The sequence below is a fragment of the Urocitellus parryii genome, chromosome 11 (assembly GCF_045843805.1).
Source record: "Urocitellus parryii isolate mUroPar1 chromosome 11, mUroPar1.hap1, whole genome shotgun sequence".
In the NCBI taxonomy this organism is placed as follows: Eukaryota; Metazoa; Chordata; class Mammalia; order Rodentia; family Sciuridae; genus Urocitellus; species Urocitellus parryii.
The window spans coordinates 48,901,726-48,916,120 of record NC_135541.1 but is presented as its reverse complement, the minus strand read 5'-3'; the positions used below and the strand labels follow the sequence as shown (position 1 = coordinate 48,916,120).

General features: G+C 33.2%; 1 protein-coding gene across 1 annotated transcript in view; it reads left to right on the top strand.

Moving 5' to 3' along the window:
• Positions 1 to 13,198, top strand: part of Dnai4 (dynein axonemal intermediate chain 4) — a 111,892-nt gene extending 98,694 nt beyond the window's left edge. Inside the window, 1 exon segment of the mRNA XM_026409354.2 lies at positions 13,110 to 13,198. Coding sequence (XP_026265139.2) covers positions 13,110 to 13,151 — 42 coding nt within the window. The 3' untranslated portion in view covers positions 13,152 to 13,198.
• The last annotated feature ends 1,197 nt before the right edge of the window (positions 13,199 to 14,395 follow it).

The following is a 14,395-nucleotide window of genomic DNA, read 5'->3' as shown; positions in this document are numbered from 1 at the left end:
CTCAGAGTTTCTAATTCTCTCTAGCTTTGCTAGAACTCGATATTGGCTAATACTTTAATTTTTATCAATTCAATCAATGTGAACTAGTAGCTTATGTAATTTCAGTTGCATATTTCTTCATTATCAGTGAGAATGAATGTTGCTTCATAAATTTTTTGATCTTGTATTTTCCTTTTCTGTGAATTCCTGTTTTACAATTTTATCATTGTAAAAAATTGGTTGACTTTTTCTACAAGTTAGTAATGTAGATTTTAATAATCATTTTAAGTGAGATTTTGAAACAGTTAAATTTTGTTAATGTGGTTTATATAAACAATGTAATTTTATTCAGCCATAAAAATGAATTAAAAAATATCATTTCAGGAAAATGGATGGAACTGGAGAGCATCATGTTGAGAAAAATAGGCCACATTCAAATAAAAAGGGTTGTATTTTTCTCTTGCATGTGGAAACTGGCAGGGGTGGGCTGGGGGGGATCTTAAAAAATAGAAGGAGACCCATGGACTAGAGGAAGAAAATCAGGTGGAAGGAGGAGGGAGGAGCAAAAGGGGAATTTAAAATATTGGATTTTAAGTACTTCAGTTGTTTTATAGACAATCAAATCTTAATTATTTAAAGTAGTCTTATTAATGTCATAAATTAAAAAATTGAAATATGACAAATTTTAAATTTTCTTTAATATTCCAATGCTTTTTTATTTTTTTAATGTTTATTTTTTATTTGTAGTTAAACACAATATCTTTGTTTTACTTATTTATTTTTATGTGGTGCTGAGCATGAAACCCAAGTTGTCACACGTGCAGGCGAGCACTCTACCTCTGAGGCACAATCCCAGCCCCTAATGTTCCAATGCTTTTTATAAGTTAATTAACATAAATTTAAATCTATATTTACTAGTCTATATTCAGTTACAAATTTGTGTAAAAATCAAATTTTAATGTTAATATCTAATATGAAAATTTCTCATATATAATAAATAAAATATGAATATATAAAAATTTCTTAACACAAAATATTAAAACTATCAAAACTACCTCTTTCATTTGCTACATGATTTCTATACAAATGCTTATTCTGTGGATAAAAAAAAGAATAACATTACAAGTACTTTTGGAAATTATTATCTCAGATAACTGAGATACATATGAGATAGACATGCTAGGACAAAATGGCAGATAAACAGGAAGAAGCTTTTTTCACAGCTTTATGACTCGGGACTCAAGTAGCTAGAAAACTACTTCTCTGTGAGGTGAATGAAAAAAGCACTCCACTATATTCAGTATTGGACAGAGAGCCTTGAAGAGTGGGAAATGTAGGTACATCAGAAAAGGTTAAAGAATAGATATGGAGCTGAGCTTCTGGCAGGAACAGGGAAAATTAACACACAAGGTTGGAAAAGACTAAAAAGTGCTAGGAAAGTCTTGGTGTGGGGAGTCCCAGGAGCAGAAGGCCAGCCTGTCCTGAACCCAGAATATTTGGCTTATTAAACTGGTGCACTAAAGTCACATGAGTCTGCCTGCTGTGCACAGGGAACCCAAGCTGAAGACATTGGTACCTCCAAGCATGCGACAACAGCACCAACTCACACTAGGAACTTAGAGCCTTGAGTTCAGGGCTGAGTCACATGAATCCAAGCTGAAGACATTGGTACCTCCAAGCATGCGACAACAGCACCAACTCACACTAGGAACTTAGATCCTTGAGTTCAGGGCTGAGTCACATGAATCCAGCAGACGCTAACCATGAGATCTAAAATGAGTCTAGTAAATCAGGATAATCTCCGTCACAAAGAATTTTTGGCATAGAGACCATTTTGTCTAGGGATAATACAGATCAGAGACGCCTGGAGAAAGCCTGCCCTCCCCGCTCCCTTGAACCTGGCAGCGCGCAGAATCAGGGAGAATCTGAATGGGCTGAGTGACTGAGCTCAGTGCTAAACAACCCTTGGGAAGCCAAAAAGGGCAGTATCTCCAAACAACAGGATGGGCATAGTACTGACTCTCCTTCCCATGACTGGTGCCCTGGGGAGAGTGGTGGGGTACAGGCCTAGGTGTGTATTGATTCATTAAGGCCCGATAACTCCCCAAGCAATAAAACACCTGGAGCAGTATGAGACCTAAGCCCCACCCCTGAGAGCTTCACTTGCAGAAACTTGTCTTATAGAACCCAACAGCAACTATTCCCTGGAAGGGAAGCCAAAAGTATTTTCCACAGCTCCTTACACCACCCTGCTGAGAAGGGAAACTGAGAAATGTAAAGACAGTTTGGCATAGATAGTGTGCATATACTCTCATTGACTATTCTGTTATTTTGTTTTGTTTTTGAATGTGTACTAATTCATACATGGTGAACATTTATACATTTATACACATGTATATTTGTTTCTGCTTTTTCATTTTTAGCACTTCTTTAAGGCAGTTATTTTTCCGTGCTCTGTTTTTTTTTGAGGGTTAGGATTTTGATTACTATATTTTGGATTGATTTTTTATTGTCTGTTTCACTGTTTCTCTTTGTTTCTTAACAGCCAAATTCTATTGTTCTCACTTTCACTCTTCCTTTAATTCTTTTACTCCCCTGTTTCTCCCTAATAAACACATCCTACATTGCTCCTTCATTTACCCTCTTCACCTATTGAAATCTTATTCTACCCTGCCCCACTTCTTCATCTTTGCTCTTAATTCACTCTATCTTTAACTGGCTACTTACACATATTCATATCTGTTTATTTTTTCTCATTTCTATTTTTTCTACACTTATTTTCCATGAGTCAGTATTTAAAGGGCTAACATGTTTGATGAGTATATATCAATTTTGTTCTTATATTCTTTTATGTCTTTATTTTAATTTAATTTTTATTTTATACATATTTTTCTTCTCACTTACCTGCTTCCCTTGAATCTTCTCTTTTCCTCTGCCAACAGTCAATCTCTGTTGATTTACTTTTTCTTTAATGTTTTGCTTCTATTTTCTCTCCTCCTCCCTCATAATCATCACATCCTACATCACTTCTGTTCTATCCCTTTCCACTACATGAAAGTGTAAATCTTTTTGAAAACTTACTGTTTATACCATGGGCAATAACTGTTGATATAATTTCTGATTATTGTGACAATCAACAGTGTAGATTACATAACAAAAACTGTTTGGTTTAATGATGTAAGTTATTTGCATTGGCTGTTGTTTGTATCTGTCTCTTGCTTAGCTGTGAGGTACTAGAATAATAATTCATTAATTAATTAATTGGGACACTATTAAGTCCACAGGGTAGAAACTCTACTGCCTCAAAACCAATGCTAGATGGTTAAACACACAAATAAAATGAAAAAGCAAGGGAACAAATCACCCAAACTAACCAAAATACAGAATCCATTGACACCACAGTGGAAGAAATGTTAAGAAAATGAGTTTAGAATGCTCATAATTAAATTGATCTGTGAGGTAAAGGACAATGTAAGGGAGAAAATATAGGAAGCAAAAGGTCACTTCAATAAAAATATAAATATAGAGATTCTGGGGAAAAAAACAGAAATCCTCAAAATGGAAGAATCAATAAATCAAATTAAAAATTCAATTGAAAGCATCACCAACAGACTAGACCACTTAGAAGACAGAATTTCATGCAATGAACACAAAATATATAATCTTGAAAACAAGATTGACCATGGAGAAAAGATGTTAAGAAAACATGAACATGAACAGAACTTCTCAGAAATATGGGATAACCTGAAAAGATCAAATTTAAGATTTATTGAGATAGATAAAGACTCAGAGATACAAACCAAATCTTTTAATGAAATAATAACTGAAATTTTCCCAAATCTAAAGCATGAAATGGAAAATCAAATACAGGAGGCTTATAGGACCCAAATATACAAAATTTCAACAGACCCACACCAAGGCACATTATTATGAAAATGCGTAACATACAGAATAAGGATAGAATTTTAAATGCTACCATAGAAAAATGACAGGTCACATTTAGAGGGAAATCAATCTAGATTTCAGCTGATTTTTCAACCTAGATCCTTAAAGCTAGGAGGTCTGAGAGAAGATGGATGCTGACCAAGAATACTATAACCTACAAAATTAAGCTTTAGAATTGATGGTGAAATAAAAACCTTTGATAGTAAAAACAAACATTAAAAGAATCCACAACTAGAAAGTCTGAACCACAAAAACCAACTCAATAAAATATTTTATGAAGAAGAAATGAAAAATAAAGTGAAAACCAGCATTGGGAGGAATTACACTAGAAGAATAGTCAAAGGAGAAATTAATTCAAATTAAAAACCAGAAATAAATCAAAATGAAAAAGAATAAAAATCATTTCTCAGTAATAACATTGAATGTGAGTGGCCTAAACACGTCAATCCAATGATTGGATATAAAAAACAGGACCGAAGAATATGCTGTCTCCAAAAGATTCACCTCATATTCAAAGACATCCACATACTTATGGTAAAAGGATGGGAAAAAATATTCACATGGATCTCGTAAACAAGCAAGGGTTTCTGTACTCATATCAGTTAAAGTAGACTTCAACAAAAGTTAATCAGAAGGGACAAAGAAGAACATTTCATACTGTTCAAGAGAATTCTACATCAACAAGACATAACAATTGTAAATATTTATGCCCCAAACAATGGAGCATCTACATACATTAAACAAAGACTTCACAATTTCAAGAATTAAATACACAACACAATAATACTGGGTGACTTTAATACTCCTCTCACTGGATAGATCCTTCAAACAAAATCTAAACAAAGAAACTACAGAACTAAAAAATACATCAACAAACAAATACACTTTCTTCTCAGCAGCACATGGATCCTCCTCTAAAATAGACAATACTTTAGGTCACAAAGCAACTTTTAGCAAATACAACAAAATAAAGATGATACCGTGCATTCTATCAGATCATAAGGGAATGAAATTAGAAATCAATGATAAAATAAGAAATAAAACTACTGTAACTCCTCGAGACTAAATAATATGCTATTGAATGAATAATGGATATATGAAGAAATCAGGGATGAAATTTAAAAATACTTAGAGGTAAATGAGAATAGTGACACAACATCAAAAATCTCTGGGACACTATGAAGGTGGTTCTATGAGAAGAAATGTTTGCATTGATTTCATTCATTAAAAGAATGGAAAGTCAACAAATGCATCTCAAAGCCCTAGAAAAATAAGAACAAATACACACTAAAAGCAGAAGACAGGAAATAATTAAACTCAGAGCCAAAATTAATGAAATTGGAAAAAAATTAAAAACTCAGCAAAACAAAAAGTTGGTTTTTTGAAAAAATAAATAAAATTGATAAATTCTAAGCTATGCTAAAGAAGAAAAAGAGGGAAAACTCAAATTTTTAAAATTGGTCATGAAAAAGGAAATGTCACCATAGATACTACTAAAATTCAGACAATAATCAGAAACAACTTTGAAAATCTGTACTCCAATAAATTAGAAAATGATGAAGATCATATGACTTACCCAAATTGAATCAGGAGGATGTAGAAAAATTAAACAGAGTAATTTTAAGCAATGAAATTGAAGACACCCTCAAAAATCTATCAACAAAGAAAGGCCCAGGACCATATGTATTTTCAGCTGAGTTCTACCAGACCCTCAAAGAACTACATCAATATTCCTCCAATTATTCCATGAAATAGAAAAGGAGGGAAACCTTCCAAACTCATTTTATGGAGCTATTATGACCCTGATGCCAAAGTCAGACTTGGACACATCAAGGAAAGAAAACTTCAGACCAGTAACCCTAGTAAACATAGATTCAAAAATCTTTTTTTTTTTTTTTTGAGCAGGGGGCTGTTGGGGTACCGGGGATTGAACTCAGGGGCACTCAACCACTGAGCCACATCCCCAGCCCTATTTTGTATTTTATTTAGAGACAGGATCTCACTGAGTTGCTTAGCACCTTGCTATTATTGATACTGGCTTTGAACTCAAGATCCTTCTGCCTCAGCCTCCCAAGATGCTGGGATTACAGGTGTGCACCACTCTGTCCAGCAGATGCAAAAATTCTTAATAAAATACTGGCAAATTTTACACAAAAACATATGTAAAAGATAGTACATCATGATCGAGTGGGGTTACAAAGTTGGTTCAACATTCAGAAATCAACAAACCTGATTCATCACATCAATAGACTTAAGGACAAGAATCACATGATTATCTCAGCAGATGCAGAAAAAGCATTGGACAAAATACAGCATGCATTCTTGTTCAAATAGTAAAAATCTAGGGATAGTAGAGACATACCTCAACTTTGAAGCTGTATATGTTAAACCCAAAGCCAACATCATTCTAAATGGAGAAAAATTGAAAGCATTCCCTCTAAAAACTGGAACAAGGTCGGACTGTCCTCTTCTACCACTTATATTCAATATAGTCCTTGAAACCCTAGGAAGTGCACTTACACAAAAGAAAGTTATTAAAGCAATACAAATAGGAAAAGAAGAACTCAAATTATGCCTATTTGCCAATGATATGATTCTATATTTAAATACCCCCCCCCAAAAAAAAACACCAGAAAGCTTCTAGAAATCATAAACAAATTCAGCAAAGTAGTAGGATATAAAATTAACACCCATAAAGTAATTGAGTTTCTATATACCAATAATGAATCAGCTGAAAGAGAAATTAGGAAAGTTATCACATTCACAATAGCCCCCAAAAATAAAATAAAAGACTTGGGAATCAATCTAACAAAAGAGGTGAAAGACCTCTACAATGACAAATGGAGAACACTAATGAAAGAAACTAAAGAAGACTTTAGAAGATGGAACAATCCCCCATGTTCTTGGATAGGCACAATTAATATTGTCAAGATGGCCATACAGTGTACAGATTTAATGCAATTCCTATTAAAAGTCCAATGACATTCTTCATAGAAATAGAAAAAGCAGTCATGAAATTCATTTGGAAAAAATAAGAGGCCTAGAGAAGCCAAAACAATATTTAATGAGAAATATGATGCAGGATGCTTACAATACCAGACATTAAATATTACTACAGAGTTATAGTAACAAACATGGCATGGTATTGACACAAAAATAGATATGAAGACCAATGGAACACAATAAACACAGAAACATACCCCCATTAATACAGCTATCTCAAACAAAGGCGCCAAAAACATACATTGGAGAAAATATAACCTCTCCAACAGATGGTGCTGGGAAAACTGGAAATCCATATGTAGTAGAATAAAATTAGATCTCTCACCTTGCGCAAAACTCAATGTGGATCAAGGACCTAGGCATTACACAAGAGACCCTGTGCCTATTAGAAGAAAAAATAGGCCCAACTCTCCATCGTGTCAGCTTAAGAACCAACTTCCTCAACGAGAATCCTGAAGTACAAGAAGTAAAGTCAAGAATCAATAAATGGGGTGATGTCAAACTAAGAAGCTTCTTTGCAGCAAAGGAAACAAGAACATGAAGAGAAAGCTTACTGAATGGGAGAAATTTTACCACCTGCACCTCAGGTAGAGCATTAATCTCCAGGATATATAAATAACTCAAAAAATTTAACATACACACAAAATAATAATAATCCAATCAATAAGTGGGCTAAGAAACTGAAGAGGAAGTTCACAGAAGAAAAAATATGAATAGTCAAAAATAAATGAAAACATGTTCAATATCTCTAGCAATTAGAGAAATGCAAATTAAAACTACTCAGATTTCTTCTCACTCCAATCAGGATGGCAATATTTTTTTCAGAATGGCAATTATCAAGAATAAAAGTAACAATAAATGTTGATGAGGATGTGGAGGGAAAGGTTCACTCATATGTTACTAGTAGGACTGCAAATTGGTGAAACCATTCTGGAAAGCAGTATGGAGATTTCTCAGAAAACTTGGAATGGAACCACCATTTGACCCAATTATCCCACGCCTTGGCATATACCCAAAGGACTTTAAATCAGTAAAATATAGTGATGTGCCCTCATCAATATTCACAGCAGTTCAATTCACAATAGCTAAACTATGGAACCAGCTAAGTGCCTTTCAATAGATAAATGGAGAAAGAAACAGTGGTACACATACATAATGGAATATATTCATAAAGAAGAAATTATGGCATTTGCCAGCAACTAGATGAAATTGGAGACTGCATGCTAATTGAAATTTACGATCCCAAAGAACCAAAGGCCGGATGTTCTGTCTGATATTTGGATGCTAACACACAATAAGGCAGGGAAGAAAAGGAGTTCTTTGGATTAGAAAAAGGGGAATGAAGATGGGAGATGGGGCTAGGAAAGACAATAGAATGAATTGGATTTAACTTTCCTATGTTCGTATATGATTACACAACCAGTGAAACTCCACATCATGTATAACTGCAAGAATGGCATCCTAATTAGAGTGTATTTATAATATGTCAAAATACACTCTACTCTCATGTGTATCTAAAAAGAAAAAATTTAAAAAAATTAAAAATTAGGGGTGGGGTTGTGGCTCAGTGGTAGAGCACTTGCCTAGCATGTGTGAGACACTGGGTTTGATTCTCAGCACTACATATAAATAAATAAAATAAAGTTGCTGTTTTCTAAAAATAAATTAATATATTGTAAAAGAAAATAGAGATGCTATCCAACTCCCATTGTTGCTGGACTGAACTCTGCTTTGTACTGAAATTGTAAATGCCCTCCAGATGTAGTGGGCGCATAGATATGTCTTCCAAGCTCTCCTTATATATTACCTATGTTTCTCACCTCAGGGTGTGTATTACTGATCATGTTGCTGCTTCACTTGATTTACTTCAGTTCATTTATTTACCATGTCATTAAATTCTCAATTGTTATAGTTCTCCTATCTAGTAGGACTATAACCCTTAGAGATGTTTAAATGTCATCTGATTATATTGTATGCATCTCCTAGGACTTTGTTTAATTAATTAGTAATAATGTGAAATACGTGCTAATGTGAAAACAATGAACAATGTTTATTATTTCTATATGGAAGTGATCTTCAGTGGAAGACTTAGATAAGCAAAAGGTGGCATCTTCCCATGTCTTACTATAATACAGAAATTTAAATGATGTGTATCTTAATGTGCCAATGTGACATACTTGGAATAAATCTAGGGAACAGTGATGAGTGATAAAAGCAAATTTAAGGAAGCTGCCAAAATTTATGTTAATACTATTTAAACATAAAAACAATATTCTTAGTGAAAGCATTTATAGTTAGTATAGTTAAAATATAGACTGGAGTATGGGAGAAAAATGCTTTTTTTTATGTTTGGATGTAAATTGATTAGAACCGTCTTTTTCTTTGAGCAGTATGCTCTGCAAGCAGAAATTGAAACTCCCATAGTTTGAACATTTTTAGCAAAGTGTGAGTGTTGGAGGAGTAGTGTTTGTGTATGTGTGTGTGTGTGTGTGTGTGTGTGTGTGTGCATGCACACACACAAATTAATGATTTAAGACTGGTGAGTGAGCTGGGGTTTTGGCTCAGTGGTAGAGTGCTTGCCTTGCACATGTGAGGCCTTGGGTTTGATTCTTAGCACCACATAAAAAAATAAATAATAAAAATAAAGATATTATATCCATCTACAACTTAAAAAAAAAGACTGGTGAGCAAAATTTTCTTTTAATAAATGTATCCCATACATTATTAAATGAATACAGTTTATTGATACAAATGTTTTTTCATGATTTGGGGCACTGTATTTGAAAGGTTCAGTTATATGTATGTGATATTAAATAACAGCAACAAAAACCTATTAATAGGGTATGATGTCACACCTGAACTCATGCTTGATTGATATACCTTGTCTTCCTTAGTTTTTAAAGAATAACTTTAGCCATAATAGTAATTTGAAGTCTCAAAGTAAGTAATGTCAAAATCATTTCTTGTCAAAATACCTTATCAAGTAACATTATTGTATTTTTTATTAATTTCAACCAAGAGTGTCTCAAAGGTTTAAAGGATTTCATCTATAAGAAAGATATGCAACCAATTTATGGAGGCAGCCTGTGGGAAGTGAGGGATAAGGGGAAAACAAGATTGGTTAGGGGATAAAGGGAGCTTTAATTGCTATCAGTAAAGTTTCTTTTTTTTTTAACTTAAAAATATCCAAAGCAAAAATGGCATTCATTGATTTAGGTGGCTATGTGTTTATAAAAGGCAAACTACCAGACAGTACATGCACCAAGAATGCTGTAGAAGTGTTTATTAGGGAAAAAATCATAAAGATCAAAGTAGTTTTGGACCATGTTTATCCCTCTGTGATTGCTGGTCATCCTGTGTGGCCTTGCACAGCAGGACTTGAATTTTTGTGTCCTGGATATTTTAAGTGACATGATGTCTGACATTCTGGCCCTTCCTGAATGAGTCCTGTCTTACCTGCTCCAGGTTTATGGTTAGGGATAACATCAGCCTAGTTTTCATATTTTTTCATATTTTTCAAAAGAATAAACAAAAATGGACAACAAATATATGAAAAGTGTTCAACTTCTCTAGCAATCAGGTAAATGCAAATAAAAACTATACTAAGATTTCATCTCACTCCAGATAGAATGGCAGTTATCAAGAGCACAAGGCTTGCACCTATAAATTTAATTCTTCTTTATTTTTTCTATTTAACCATTATAGTTATGCATAGTAGTGGGTCTATCAGGACAAATTCGTTTATGCATGGAATTCGATTTTGGTTCATGTTCCTCCCTTTTCTCCTTCCTCTACAGATCTTCCTTTTGCTTATCTATTTATTTTTGATTGGTTCTTTCTAGTTATACATAGTATGCTTTTTAAAAACATTCTATGTTTCCTCCCCTTTCCCAACCTGCCTCTCTCAATCTTCTTCTACTCTACTGATCTTCCCCTTATCTTTATGATATCCGATCCTCCCCTCCTTCTTTCCTCTATTTTGCTCTAGCTTCCACATATGAGAGAAAACACTACCATTGATTTTCTGAGACTGGCTTATTTCACTCAGCATTATGTTCTCCATTTCTATCGCTTTACCAAAAAAAAAAATGCCATGATTTCATTCTTCTTTATGTCTGAGTAAAACTCCATTGTGTGTATATACCACAATGTCTTAATCTATTCATGTATTGATGGGCCTCTGGTTGATTTACTAATATAGCTATTGTGAATTGTGCTTCTATAAAATTTCATGTGGCTATATCATTATATTATGTTGATTTTAGTTCTTTTGGATAAATACCAAGGGGTGGGATAGCTGGATCATATGATGATTCTATTCTTTGTTTTTTTTTGAGGAATCTCCATACTGCTTTCCAGAGTGGTCATATTAATCTGCAATCACTAGCAATGTATAAATGTACCTTTTTCCCCACATCCTCACCAGCATTTATTATTGTTTGTGCTCTTGATAATTGCCATTCTATCTGGAGTGAGATGAAATCTTAGTATAGTTTTTATTTGCATTTACCTGATTGCTAGAGATGTTGAACACTTTTCATATAATTGTTGTGCATTTTTGTTTATTCTTTTGAAAAATATGTTTAGTTCTTTTGCCCACTTATTGATTGGGTTATTAGGAAGGAGAGTTGATGTGATTTTACTTCTTTACATATTCTGCATATTAATATCCTGTAAGAAGATTTTCTCCCATACTGTAGCCTCTCTATTCATGCTCTTAATCATTTCCTTTGCTGTGTAGAAGCTTTCCAATTTGATGGCATTCCACTAATTGATTCTTGATTTTATTTCTTGAGTTTTAGGGTCTTTGTTAAGGAAGTCTGTTGCATCTGTAACTTTATAATGTAGCAAACTGTTGACAGGATTTGCCCCACATTCATGATGGGAAAGCTCCAGCTCTTCTGGCATGATGTGGGCTGGTTGCTAGGGGTGTAATCTTGCCTTGAACAGATTTATAGTTAAAGAATTTGACGGAAGTCAATTTCAATAGGGCATTGCAGGAAGGTAGTCTTTTTTGGAAGTAAACTGTTAAAGAATCACTCTTGGATACTATTTTTAATGTTACAGTTCAATCTAATATATTTGCCACATTTTTTCTCTGTGATTTTAGTATTTACATTTTTTCCAAAATAAAGGAAAAGTTTTAAAAAGTGAAATGTTCAAAATGGGATCTTAGAAACATAAATGTTTAATATGTAATTAGTTCTGAGAGACATAGAAGGCAGAAAAAAATAGACCATTTGTTCATTCATTGAAGATTATTTACTGAGTTTGTACTATGTGACAAGTTCTGCCTTAGTCACTAAGGATAAACATTGAACAAATTAGAGAAGTGATCTATTTTCATTTTCCTAAGTGAGAGACTGAAGTAGAAAGTTTGAAAAACAAATTAAGGTTAGAATTAACAGGACTGGGCAACTAATTTGGCACGTTAGGGCTTGAAGGATGGGAAAGTGACAAAGATGGTATGATGTATGCCATGCATATACAGTTTATCAAAACTTATATTATCTAAAGTGTTTACAACTTTTTAAGGTTACAAAACCTTTCCCCATAAATTAGCTATTCAGCTCTCACAACAATCTTTAGAAGTAGATGTTGATTTTCTCAAGATTACATTTATTAGACAATGGAGAAAACTAGTCTTCTGCTTCTTTTCCTTATATATTCTATTGTCTTTCTTTAAAAAAAACCTTTGGTTTTAATCCTTTTATATATGATAATTTTGTCATTTTTTAGTACAAAGATGTAAGTATCATTAAATGAAAATACAGAACCACATGGAAATTGAGAGGTGCTTCTCACTAAATGAAGCATTGACAGATCATGAAAGAACTGAAGATATCATTAAGTTTTACAGGTATTTTACAGAACATAAAGCTCAGGTTTAAGCATTAAGGTTCACTAAGAGCTACTAAAATTTTTCTCTATTGAATTCTTAAAAAATTATTTGTCGTATTTCATTAAAAGAATCTTTCATAGGAAAGAACTAGTTTATACTAGGAAGTACCTGTCACTGTTTAAAGTTAACCATATTTGTTCCCATTTTCATTCTTATTGGATGCCTTTTACATGTGCATCACTGAGTTATAAACTTTAAATGGTATTTTAAAGATTACTTTACGTTTTAAGTTGCATTTTATTGCATTTCAGTTGTGTGACTTTTTTTCTTTTCTTTTCAGGGAGATGCAATAAACGCTTTGCTTGGACCCAAGTCAAACTAACCAGGATAATTCATCATTTATAATATTTTGTTGTTGTTGTTGTTTAAAGAAAAAGGAACAGTGTTCAGTATTTAATAGTTTGTATAAATAGGCTGTAAGCTAGGATTTTGATTATAGAAAACAACACTTGATATATAACTTCCATTTAAATGTAATGAACTTTTCAGAAATATATGATTACTTTGTTATGAAAGTAAAAGTTCTAAGAATTTTGTTGAAATTAAGGTATTTATACTTAGTCATATGAGTATATATATTACATATTATATTACATATATATATGCTATACTCATATATCCTGTATACTCATATATATACTATATATACACCCACACTTATAAAATGACCAAATGCATTAGAAAATTATTTCTTTAGAAGCCAAATTTGGAAATTATTATTTTTTTAGGAAATAAAACTGTCTTTATTCATAGAAGATGCAAATCTTATACACAGAAAATTTAAGGAATTCAGTGAAAAAACTACTAGAATAAGCAAGGTTAACAAGTTCACAGGATATAAGAGCAAAATTATTAGAATTACTTAAACCAAATCTTTATAATACAAAATTCCATCAATTTTTAATCTGCTCCTTAAGCTTTGTTTTCCAAGATTTATAATTACATAGTTTTTAGTATAATGAGAGCAGTGTATTCTCATATCCAATTTGTAACCTTAAATTTTATCCTCGTTGATCTGAGAGATGCAGCTACAGAACTTTGTTAGACTGTCTGACAAACATAACAGCAAATATCAGAATTATATTGTTTGGCCAGCAGGCACCACTCTCCCAATTCAGTGAGAAAAGTTAATGTGGAACAAACTAGGACATCTTCCTCTGAATCTGCTCTGGACTTTAAGCTCGGACTTTAGTGGACTCAGCAAGAAAATAGAAAGTCTCTGATGTATAGGTCACACTAGAGACAGGTTGTGGAAATAGGGGGATGATTCCTCCAAATATAGATTGCAAAGAGGTGGCTCCATGTGATTTAACAAGTCCTGGGTTTGTTAACTGTGTCCTGTGGCCTGTTCTTGTAAGTGGACAGGAGAGCATGTGTACTAAGCTCCCTAGGGAAAAATATATACACACACATATATATTTAAACAGAATTAAATTAGTGCAACAATGGGAACTACCTTTTTCAAGTGTCCATTGCTTCACAGTCTTCATTTCTTTGGAGCTATCTTTTAAACAAAAGCAAGGGAATTTTCAGGTAGATTTGAGAGTTTAGGTCAGGTTATAAGGA